General features: G+C 45.8%; 1 protein-coding gene across 1 annotated transcript; it reads right to left on the reverse strand.

The window, feature by feature from the left end:
• Positions 1-2659: 2659 nt before the first annotated feature.
• On the reverse strand, positions 2660-8766 carry TTC9C (tetratricopeptide repeat domain 9C). Its single transcript, XM_061606561.1, has 5 exons — positions 8631-8766; positions 5312-5567; positions 3936-4118; positions 2974-3098; positions 2660-2819 (listed from the first exon to the last, which is right to left on the reverse strand). Exons 1-4 carry the CDS (start codon positions 8670-8672, stop codon positions 3004-3006), a joined length of 576 nt encoding a protein of 191 aa, XP_061462545.1. The 5' UTR covers positions 8673-8766; the 3' UTR covers positions 2660-2819; positions 2974-3003.
• Positions 8767-11634: the final 2868 nt, after the last annotated feature.

Consider the following 11634-nt stretch of genomic DNA (forward strand, 5'->3'; position numbering starts at 1 on the left):
CCAAGTAACAAAGGTACTATGGATACAGGGGCACATGGGCGCAGAGACATCACCCACCCACCAAAAAAGCCTTGCTCATGTCTTGTTTGTTTGCAAGAGGCAAGGTCACTAAAGGGCAGCTGAGAAAAGCAAACAGCCCCTTTTCCCAGCTGCTGACGAAGAGAAAAGTATTTGTTTAAGAGCCAGGGTGGAGACTGTGCATGGCAGGAATGAAGGATGTTTGCTGGGATGTCACAGCTGGAGAAGCGGGAAGAAGGTTGAACTGACAAAGCAGGAGACTTTGTACGTGTGCCAACAAAACTCAGATTTAGAAGCCTCTGGCTCTTAAGTCTCCATTTTTCTCTCAGAATGAACCTGCATGGTAGGTGTTGGCCTTCTCGTTGCACATTCATGATGTGTGTTCATGGTGGCTGTACACAATCCTGCCTTCAATACTATTCGGGCCTGCAAAAGTTCCAAGGTGAATATACAGCTTCGGTCCCAATTGGCACATGTCCCATAACTTCCTGCTGAAATCCTGGTTTTATACTACTGTATATATATGTTCCTGTATATATACCTTTTTTGTTCCACTTTAGTTGTGCTATAGCACAAGAATGCCCCTCTGGAAGGCAATAATGTGGCATCGTTGGGCAAGCATCGCACAACAGAGCAGGCGGATGTGCGGACGGCCCAGCATAAATCCAATACTAACCCACTATTGTTGTCAATGACAGGTTGCAGAAGGCACCCGCAAAAAATACCCGGCCAGTTTGGAGGGGCCTTTTGTGACTGGGTGGAGCTTTAAGCCTAGATCAATTGTTCCCAAACGTTTTCCTATGGACCACTTGAAGATTGTTGTGGGTCCTGGCGGGCTACTTAATGTTTTTTCTGCCTGCTGTAGCAATTTTAATGTGCTGTGCTAGGGGCTGTATGGTTTTTGATTATATTTTTGTTGCTGCTTTTAATACAATATTGTATTAAAAAATCAGTATGAATACTTACTGCAGACACACCGTGGACCACTTGAACACAGCTCATGGACCACTGGTGGTCCATGGACCAGTTTGGAAACCCCTGCCCTAGGCTTACCTTCTCCCACATTGGCTCCCCCCCCCCAACAAGCACCTTCAATCCTTCCTTCGTCCCAACAGCTGTCTGCGCATCATCGGCCCCCTCTCTGCTCCACAAGAGGCTGCGATGGCCCCCCAGCTTGGATGGCTTTAAAACAGGATTAGACAGATTAATGGAGGATACGGCTACCGACTGCTCCTAGCCCTGATGGCTTATTGATCCAAATTCTGGTTGCGAGAAGCTGCAGGAGGGGAAGAGTTCTTTTGCGCTCAGGTCACTTGTGCTCAGAAGGGCCACTGGCCTGATCCAGCAAGCTCTTCTTATGCTTTCCCCCTCACAGCACTAGGACCCAGAAGAAACCCTGATCACCTCTGTTTCGGAAGGACTGGGCACTTTTGGCATACAACCTACAAGGAACATCAGTCACTCTCCCCTCCTACAGCAATTTGTGTTAGAAAGAAAACCCAAAGAAGAGGAAGCAACTCCATTTTCTTAAAGCAGCGGGTGGACTAGCAACCTTCCTTTAGCGAGGCAGCACCAGTACTTTGGAACTCCCTGCCTCTTGACATCAGGCAGGCACCATCCCTATTCTTTTACACGCTTGCTGAAATCTTTTACTGTTGCGGCAGGCCTATCTGGACATACGATAGGGATACATCTGTTCTTAAATTTGTTTTAAACATTTGCTCGGGTTTGATTGTTTAACAGTTTTAAAAGTGTCTCCATTTTGTTTTTAATTGTATTTTTTTAAAAAAAATGACAGAAGTGCTTGCTGCCCTGGGCTCCTTTGAGAGAAAGGGTGGGATATAAATTTAATACTAACTTTAAAAAGCCTGCAAAGGTTGCTGTTGCAGCAAAAGCTCCAGCGCAAGCCTGTGTTAATTAGAAGATACAGACCTCCGGCCCTCCTTTACTATGGGGCAAGGTGTCCAGGACATGGGTGGGGTAGGGAGGAGGTCACATGGGAGATGCCAGGCATAGCTGACATAGTTGCCATAGGGACAAGCCACAGGAGAGGCTTAGCGATGGTCGCTATGGCAACAAGGGGCACCCAAATGGTAACAAAAGCACTGTAGAGTTGCTGGCCTGATTTGTTTGGGGGGGGGTATGCAGGGAGGGCAGGGGGAGAAGACTTGCTCAAAACTCAACAGTTCCTCCTCTGGGACAGGAGTTAAGATAATTAAGAGTCACTGAAGCCACATCCGCACCACACTTCTAAAGCAGTCTTATAGCACTTGCAACAGTTAGGTCTTCTCCCAGAGAATCCTGGGAAGTGTAGTTTGTGAAGGGTGCTGAGAGTTGTTAGGCAACCCCTCTTCCCCTCACAGAGTGACAATTCCCAGAGTTCCCTGGGAAGAGGAATCAATTGTTAAACCACTCTGGAAAGTATAGCTCTGTGAGGGGAACAGGGGTCTCCCAAGAACTCACAGCACCCTTCACAGACTACACTTCTCAGAATTCTTTGTGGAAAACCATAGCTGCTAAATCATGGTGCTTTAAATTTATGGTTTGAGCTCAGCGCTTCTTGACTGGTTTCAGTTTCGTTTGTTCTCTTGCAAAATCCAAAAAGAAAAACAACCAGCACACACAGACATGCAGTCAAACGTTAAGTTTCCCAAAATACTTTACCAGACAGATGGAAGAAAAACGTGAAACAGGGAGCAAATCTATCCATTTGGTCTTATTTTAGCTGCAGTGAAGAGGAGGGAATCGCTTGGGGGTAGCACAGTCCGTCCCCAATCCGTCCCCACCTGAAAACAGCAACACTGGGAAAGAAATGATAAAGGAGGCCTCTGTTGCTCACACTGTCCCCAGCTCGATGGGTCATGAACCACATTTTCCAAGGCACTGCATTTTCTGGTGCCTCTGAAGCAGATAACTGCATATAGCCCACAAAAAAACCAAAAACAGGAGCCATACCCAAGTGATTTCATGGAGGACCCATCGCTTTTAGCCAAACATCCCCATATACAACTGCTTTTCCTTCTGGTGGTAACTGCTCAGCTGAGATTCCGTCAGCTGCAAGTAACGCTTCACACTGGTGTCTTCGATTGCGAGGTGGGAAGAGAAACAAGGAAAAAAGAGATGGCAGAAAGCAAAGTTAAACTGGGGTGTTTTTTTTAAATGCCGCAATAAAAATTTGGAAGAAAATTGTTTTGGGGGCTCAAAGCAGCTCATGAGCTTTCAGGAAAGGGCTGCAGCTCAGCCTCTGCTGTGCATGCAGAAGGTCCCAGATTCAGTCCCCAGCATCTCCAGGTACGGCTGGGAGGAAACCCTGGAGAGCTGCTGCCAGTCAGTGTATTTGTCCCACGGACTGCATGGAAATTGCATTTGAAATGTGTTGGAGGAGAGCTTTGCGCATACCATGGACCGCGAAAAAGACAAACTATTGGGTGTTAGACCAAATTAAACCAGAACTGTCACTAGAAGCTAAAATGATGAAACTGAGGTTATCCTACTTTGGACACATCATGAGAAGACATGATTCACTAGAACAGATAATAATGCTGGAAAAACAGAAGGGAGTAGAAAAAGAGGAAGGCCAAACAGGAGATGGATTGACTCCATAAAGGAAGCCACAGACCTGACCTTACAAGATCTGAACAAGGTGGTTCATGACAGATGCTGTTGGAGATTGCCAATTCATCGGGTCGCCATAAGTCGTAGTCGACTTGAAGGCACATAACAACATACAGACAAGTAAGCCACCCCTTATGGTGAAGAGGAGTAAGAAATCCTATAGATAGTAACTAGCAGATAGTAACTTGATCTGGAGCAGGAGGCACTTAGCTCTTTAGAGACTACCATGATTTTAGATACACAAACCCAATGGCTCCCTGGCAACACAGCACAGGCAACACTGCCATGGTAATACCTCTCACCTTTGGGCTGCTTGCTGGTTGCTGCCAGGAGATGGTGCCGGGCTCTATCATAATCCCGCAGGTGGTAGAAAGCCACTCCGGCCCGGTACAGCGCTTTGGCATTCTCCGGCTGCCTTTCTAGGACTTTTAGGCTGTACTCTTTCACCCGATCGTAGTTGACAGGTTCCATTTGGAGAAGGCACGCTGTAGAGGAGGTACACAGCACAGCATCGTTACTAAAGGGACCTGCAACAGCTGGGGATTGCTCAATAGGAAGGGGTCAGGGTAGGTCCCCCGTACCCGCTTAGAGGTGCTTGCATCGTTGGCCAGCCTACGGGTAACAGAAGGAAAACAAGATGTGTGAAATGAAATCAGTTTCACTGGGAGTCAATGAAACGATGCTGTCTGGAGATTCACGACAAGACAGAAGGAAGCACTCTGTCACCCAACCCAGGATTTAATTTGCGGAATGCTCCGTTGTAGGAAGTGGCAATGACCACTAGTTTAGGCAGCTTGCAAAGGGGATTAGACATATTCATAAAAGAGGCGGTGTTGCATAATGGACTAGGGCTCCATCTGCGCCATACATTTGAAGCACTATGATACCACTTTAACTACTCATGGTTGCCCCCAAAGAATCCTGGGAATTGCAGTTTGTTTGTTGTGCTGAGAGCGATTAGGAGGCCCCCATTCTCTTCACAGAGGTGCAATTCCCAGAATTCCCTGGGAAGAGGGACTGATTGTTAAACCACTCTGGTAGCTTTGCATAATCAATCTTAGCAAACAATCCTTCTTCCCAGAGAATTCTGGGCATTGTAGTTCTGCAATAGATATAGGGGATCTCTTAATAACTCGCAGCACCCTGAACAAACTACACTTCCCAGAATTCTTTGGGGGAAGCCATGACTGTTTAAAGTGATATGACGCCATTAGTGCAGATGGGGCCCGAGCCTAAGGTACAAAGGTAAGAGCCACATCCATTGTCCAACCCATTTTCTTTGCCTCTGGGCCCATCAGCCATACACATTGCTTTAAGACATTTTCTAGGCTACTTTACGTTGCTGTCGTTGCAAACATTACCTCTGTTTTAATTCTTTATCAGTTCATGATCTCATAATACCATCAAGCTGTGTACACCAATGTATTCGTTTTCAGTTACAACTTGAGAGTTTGTGGTTTTCTGTCCTCTTTATTCCCCAGGGTTTCCACTGAACAAACTGAACCAGGATTGTAGAATCCAATGAAGGTCGATGCATAGGCCAGAATTTGGCATGATGTACATGAGCCCTGATTAGGTCTCCTGATTACACCTACCAGCAGGTTGCCCACGAAGGAATTTGGCCCCAGGCAGAAAAAGGGCATAAATTAAAGAGGGGGGGTGTCACTCATGAGCTTACCAGCAAGATTATTGTAGCAGTCGCTCTGGATGCTGTGGAGCACCTTTTCCTGTTCTGGTGTCACAGGAGGCCTCTCTGCCCCAAACTCCTGCAAGGGGGAAGGCACGCTGGGATCCAGCCCTTTCACCTGCAGCAAGGCCCAGTGGTAGCGGCTCACAGCGTCCCGGAAACGGCTCTGTTTGTAACAGTGGTTCCCTTCCTCCTTGAAGGTCTGGGCCTGCTGCAGCCGCTGCTCCATGGTTTCCCCCAAAGAAGCCTGGAAGGAAAACAAAAACTTGTTAAAAAAATGAGCTGACTCAGGGATAGCCTACGTGGTGCCCTCTGGACGTTGTTGTTGCGACTGCAATTCCCATCAGCCTCAGCCAGCACAGCCAGAGATCTGGGACGATGGGGTTGCAGGGCAGAACGTGGGCTACGCATGAGCTCACGTGATGCGGAAAAGTTTTCATGTCCTTTTCCAGGAGGTGCTGAAGACAGCATAGGGAAAAGGGATGGCTTTCCAAGAAGCTTAGACCAGTGGTTCCCCACATTCCCCCCCCCAGATCTCTTGAAAATTGCAGAGGGTCTACACAGACCACTTAATATTCTTTTTCTGCCTGTTGTAGCAACTGTAATGTGGTGTGCTAGGTGCTGTACTTCTTTTTAATTGTCATTTTATTGAGGCAGGTTAGGGTGATAGGTGCCTACAGCCATACTCAGGCCTGGTTAGTACTTGGATGGGAGACTGCCTGGGAATACCAGGTGCCATAGGGTTAGAGGAAGGCAATGGTAAACCATCTCTGAATACCTCTTACCATGAAAACCCTATGAATATATCCAAGAAAGGATTCATAATGGACTCAAAATGGACTTGAAGGCATATAACAAAGGGTGATAGTAACAACCTTAAGCTGCTTCCTCAATGAGCTTCACAGCTGAGTGGGAAATATGAACGTGGATCTCCTCAGCCCTAATCCAACAAAGAGGCAACTGGCCTTTTCTGGAAGCCATCAAACTCAGTAGGAGACTTTTTTTAAAAAAAGTTCAAAGACTAAAAAAAACCCTAGAGACAGATCTAGAGACAGGGCCTTCACCAAGGTGACTCCACAACTGTGGAACTTGGTCTCCATGGAGATTCGCCAAGCATCCTCCTGCATGCCTTTTTAAGCAGCTCTAAATATCTTTCTGTTTCGGAAGGCCTTTTTTAACAACCTTGTTTGATTGGACACTTGTTTTTAATACTGTTAGTTTGTGATTATACTGAATTTTTTCATCATTTTAAGAAGCCGTTCTTATGTCATTTTAATTAAGAACATAAGAACAGCCTGCTGGATCCGGCCAAGGGGGGCCCATCTAGCCCAGGATTCTGTTTTCACAGTGGCCAACCAGACGCCTCCGGGAAATCCGCAAGCGGGACCTGAGCACAACCCTTGCGATTCCCAGCAACGTGTTCAGAGGCCTACTACCTCCGACAGTGGAGGAATAACATAGCCATTGTGGCTAGCAGCCACTGATAGCCTTCTCCGTGAACCCTCTTTTTCAGCCATCCAAGTTGGTGGCCATCATTAACTCTTCTAGGAGTGAATTCCACAGTTTTAACTATGTGCTATTTAAAGAAGTACTTTCTTTCGTCTGTCCTTCCAACATTCCAGACATCTTTCAACATTCAGTTTCATTATGTGCGAGGAAGAAAAACTCCCTATCCGCATCCTCTATACCATCCATCATTTAACAGACCGCTAATAAATCCCACCCGTACTCATCTTTTTTGTAAACTAAACTAAATTGCATTGTTCATTATACTGACTTATCATTTCTTTAAAAATCATTTATATCAGTTTTATTTTTATAAGCTGCTTCACAAAGGCTTTTTTTTTGCTTTGGAAAGCAGGATCTAAACACCTCAATATCTAAACACCTCAATAGACTTTTAAAAAGCAGCATTTCAAAAAGAAAACAAGATTTTATTTTATTTTTTACAACCTAGGAGTGCCTATTTCCAGCTTCAGCTGGTTCACCAGTTATAGCTCCTTTTGGGCAGAGACAACTTGGCTGCTCTGGAAACTTTCAGACTGGATTGTTGCAATGCACTCTACATGGAGCTGTCCTTGAAGACAACTCAGAAACTTCAAGTGGTCCAAAACAGCAGCCAGATTACCGGCTGGGGTTCCATTGAAGAACTCACAAACTGGCAATAATATGGGAGACTTTGAATTGGGCTCAATTTGCACAGAAACAAACAGCCAGCACACACACCCATCTCACTTTCTGCAGTTAAACCACGCATGGCAAACATGAACCTGTCTTCTACTGAGTCAGACCATTGATCCATCAAGCTTAGTATTTTTGCCCCTAATGGCACCGACTCTTCAGAGTTTCAGGCAGGAAGTCTCTCCCAGCCTGTGTTGTGGTAAGTGTCAAATTAGGACCTGGGAGTTGTTATGTGCCTTCAAGTCAATTATGGCTTATGGCGACCCTATGAATCAGCGACCTCCAAGAGCATCTGTCGTGAACCACCCTGCTCAAATCTTGTAAGGTCAGGTCTGTGGCTTCTTGATGGAATCAATCCATCTCTTGTTTGGCCTTCCTCTTTTTCGACTCCCTTCTGTTTTTTTCCAGCATGATTGTCTTTTTTAGTAAATCATGTCTTCTCATGATGTGTCCAAAGTATGATAATCTCAGTTTCATCATTTTAGCTTCTAGTGACAGTTCTGGTTTAATTTGTCCTAACACCCAATCATTCGTCTTTTTTGCAGACCATGGTATGCGCAAAGCTCTCCTCCAACACCACATTTCAAATGAGTTGATTTTTCTCTTACCCACTTTTTTCACTGTCCAACTTTCACATCCATACATAGAGATTGGAAATACCATGGTCTGCATGATCCTGACTTTAGTGTTCAGTGATGCCTGGGAGACCAGGATTCAAATCCCCATTCAGCCATGAAGCACACTGGGTGCACCTTGGGCTGGTCACTGTCTCTCAGCCCAACCTATCTCACGGTTGTTGCGGGGATTAAATTAGGAGGGGAGAACCATGTGTGCCACTTGGAACTCCTTGGAGAAAAAGTGGGATATAAATGCAACCAATCAATCAAAAAACCCCGAAGATACCAGGGATTGGAAAGCTGGGGCTCTCTCACTGAACCACAGCCCCTCCCCACCACAGGAAGGTGCCTTAGTCCATCTACATCAGCACTGTCTACACTGACCGGCAGCGGCTCCCCCAGGTTTTAGGCGGGGAGGGGTCTCTCCCAGCCCCACCTGGAGAGGCCGAGGATTAAACACGGGACCTTCTGCATGCAAAGCACCCCTGAGCTCCAATTCTTCTCCCTGGTACCTTTGCTGCTGCTGTTGCCATTGGGATCAGGATGAGTGGCATCTGCTTTTGGGACCAGCCATTGCAGCTCGCTGTTCTGTTTGGGCCACCACACCCCCGCCGTGACCTGGAAGCAAAGTTTTTTTTTTTTTTAAACCTACAAAAATGGGAGGTAGCTTGGGCAGCACGATCACGTGACCGGAGCCAGCTGATGGGGGTGGAATCAAAGCAAACCACTCCAGCAAGGCTGATCACTGAAACTGCAGTTTTACACACACTTACCTGGGAATAAAACCCATTACACTCTGAGGGGTTTGACTTCTGAGTAGGCATGGGCAAGTGTATGTACCGGAAAGCGCGCAAACCTTCCATGTTGCGGGTCGCTCTGAAGACGATCCGCGTGCGTTCACTTCGTGATTTGTTTCCGCGTTTGAAAAACGCAGTTCAAGACGTTCAAGCGTGAAGACCTTTTCTAAGAGATTGGAATGTGAAATGTCCTGATAATGCACTGCACACTAAACAGCTTGAGAGTTGTTAATAATCCCTTCCTCTACCCTTTCTTGTAACTGTGTGTTAAAACTAATAATAATCAGAATGAGGCAGTGTTCGTGGGTAGAAGGCTTAAGAGGAGATGTATATAAACTGTATTTTTATATATATGTGTCTTCTGTATGTTCTTTATTATATTTTCTTTGGAAGGGGATGTATGCTTTATTTTAAATAAATGAAACAGCTGCAAAGCATCTAAAGAGCTTCGGCTATTGGGTTCAATGGGGCTTACTCCCAGGTAAGTGTACATTGGATTGTAGCCTGAGGCCAACTTTGTACACATGCTTTCTTGGGAGTAAGTCCCATTGAATGCAATGGAACTTGCTTCTGATCAAGTTTATGCCCTAAAAATTTTGTTGGATTTTATCCAACTGATCATACTTGTTTGATTTGTTCAGAGTTCTGAGGTTTTTTTCTTATATGCCTCCAAGTCCATTACAACTTATGGCGAACCTATGAATCAGCGACCTCCAACAGCATCTGTTGTAAACCACACTGTTGAGATTTTGTAAGTTCAGGTCTGTGGCTTCCTTTATGGAATCAATCCAACTCTTGTTTGGTCTTTCTCTTTTTCTACTCCCTTCTGTTTTCCCCAACATTATTGTTTTTTCTAGTGAATCATGTCTCCTGAAATTAATGGCTTGTAGCCAATGTTAGTCCAGCTCAGAGCAGATCCATTGAAAATCATGGACATTACTACAACTCATTTAAAGCTCATCCTGGGAGTTTACCAGGATTAAAGAATCCTGGGAGCTGTAGTTTATCCCACACAAAGATCCCATTCCCAGCACCCAAACTACAGTTCCCAAGATTCTTTGGGGAAAGTTGTGAGATTTAAGTGTACTTTGTGCTTGAATTGGGCTTTAAACCAGTGGTTCCCAAATGTTTAGTTTCCCCACAGACCATTTGAAAATTGCTGGGGGTCTCAGTGCACCACTTAATGGCTTTTCTGCCTCTTGTAACAATTGTAACACCCCGTATTAGATGTTGTATGATTTTAAATTGTTTTGGATTGCTTTTTAAATTTATATTTGTTACAATGTGAATTCTGTAGAATTCTGCAGCATTCAAATTCACAGACCTGTCACAGACCACCTAAATGAACCTCACAGACCACTGCTTGGGAACCCTTGTAGTGCATTGAGAAAGTGGATAGAGAAAAGTTTTTCTCCCTCTCTCATAATACTAGAACTCATGGACATTCAAAGAAGCTGAATGTTGGAAGATTCAGGACAGACAAAAGGAAGTATTTCTTTACTCAGCGCATAGTTAAACTATGGAATTTGCTCCCACAAGACTCAGTAATGGCCACCAGCTTGGATGGCTTTAAAAGAAGATTAGACAAATTCATAGAGGACAGGGCTATCAATGGCTACTAGCCACGATGGCTGTGCTCTGCCACCCTAGTCAGAGGCAGCATGCTTCTGAAAACCAGTTGCCAGAAGCCTCAGGAGGGGAGAGTGTTCTTGCACTCAGGTTGTGCTTGCGGGCTTCCCCCAGGCACCTGGTTGGCCACTGTGAGAACAGGATGCTGGACTAGATGGGCCACTGGCCTGATCCAGCAGGCTCTTCTTATGTTCTTATGCACAGCCCTTGATGGATACCATCCAATGTACTTAAGTTACTTGCATCTATTGATTTCACTGGATGTCGTCTGAGCAAGATTATCATTGGATGTCACCCTTGGTCTTTGAGGGGCCACAAAACTCTGCTGTTTTGACTCCCAACAGACTACCTCTGTGGAAATTAGGATGACTGACATTCTCAGGTGTTAAGATCTAGAGAGGGGGCTCTCTTTGACAGCAATGTGAAGGCCCGGGGGGGGGGAAACAGAAAAATTTGAGAATTTTTTTTAAAAATGGGGAAAATGTTTTCCCCAGTATTTCCAGTTTTTTTCTGGTTGTCCACATCTCTGCTCTTGCAACCCTCAGAAGCATGGGGAATGGTGGCCCGGGAAAGGGCTTTCTGTTCCACAGCCCCCTAAGTTGTTGAACTCCCTCCCCACAGAGGTGCGTGGAACATTTCCATTATAGGGCTTTTGCACTGGGCCAAAAGGACAGGGCAGCCACATGACATCCACCCCATTCATTTTAAGGCACATGGCTCCCTCCAAAGAATCCTGGGAACTGTAGTTTGTTAAGGGTGCTGGGAATGGAAGCTCTGTGAGGGATAAACTACAGCTCCCAGGATTATTTGGGGCAAACAGTAGTGTATTGGCCCTCCAGGCTTGCCATATCAGGAACTACCATGTGCTTTAAAGGAGACTTAAATGTATGGCATGTACCAGTTATCCAGGGCTGGCGCCAGGCATGACTGAGACCTTGGGTGCCAGCCTGCTCTAGGCCCTCTGTTCCCAGCCTCCCCCAGACCGTGCAGGACTGCTCCACCTACCTCTTCTCTCTTTCTGTGAATTCCCTGCATGCTGGGTGTGCAGGTCACTACCATCAACCAAGATGGCAGCGGAAGCTTCTCTATG

The sequence above is a fragment of the Rhineura floridana genome, chromosome 22, assembly GCF_030035675.1.
Source record: "Rhineura floridana isolate rRhiFlo1 chromosome 22, rRhiFlo1.hap2, whole genome shotgun sequence".
Classification (NCBI taxonomy): domain Eukaryota; kingdom Metazoa; phylum Chordata; class Lepidosauria; order Squamata; family Rhineuridae; genus Rhineura; species Rhineura floridana.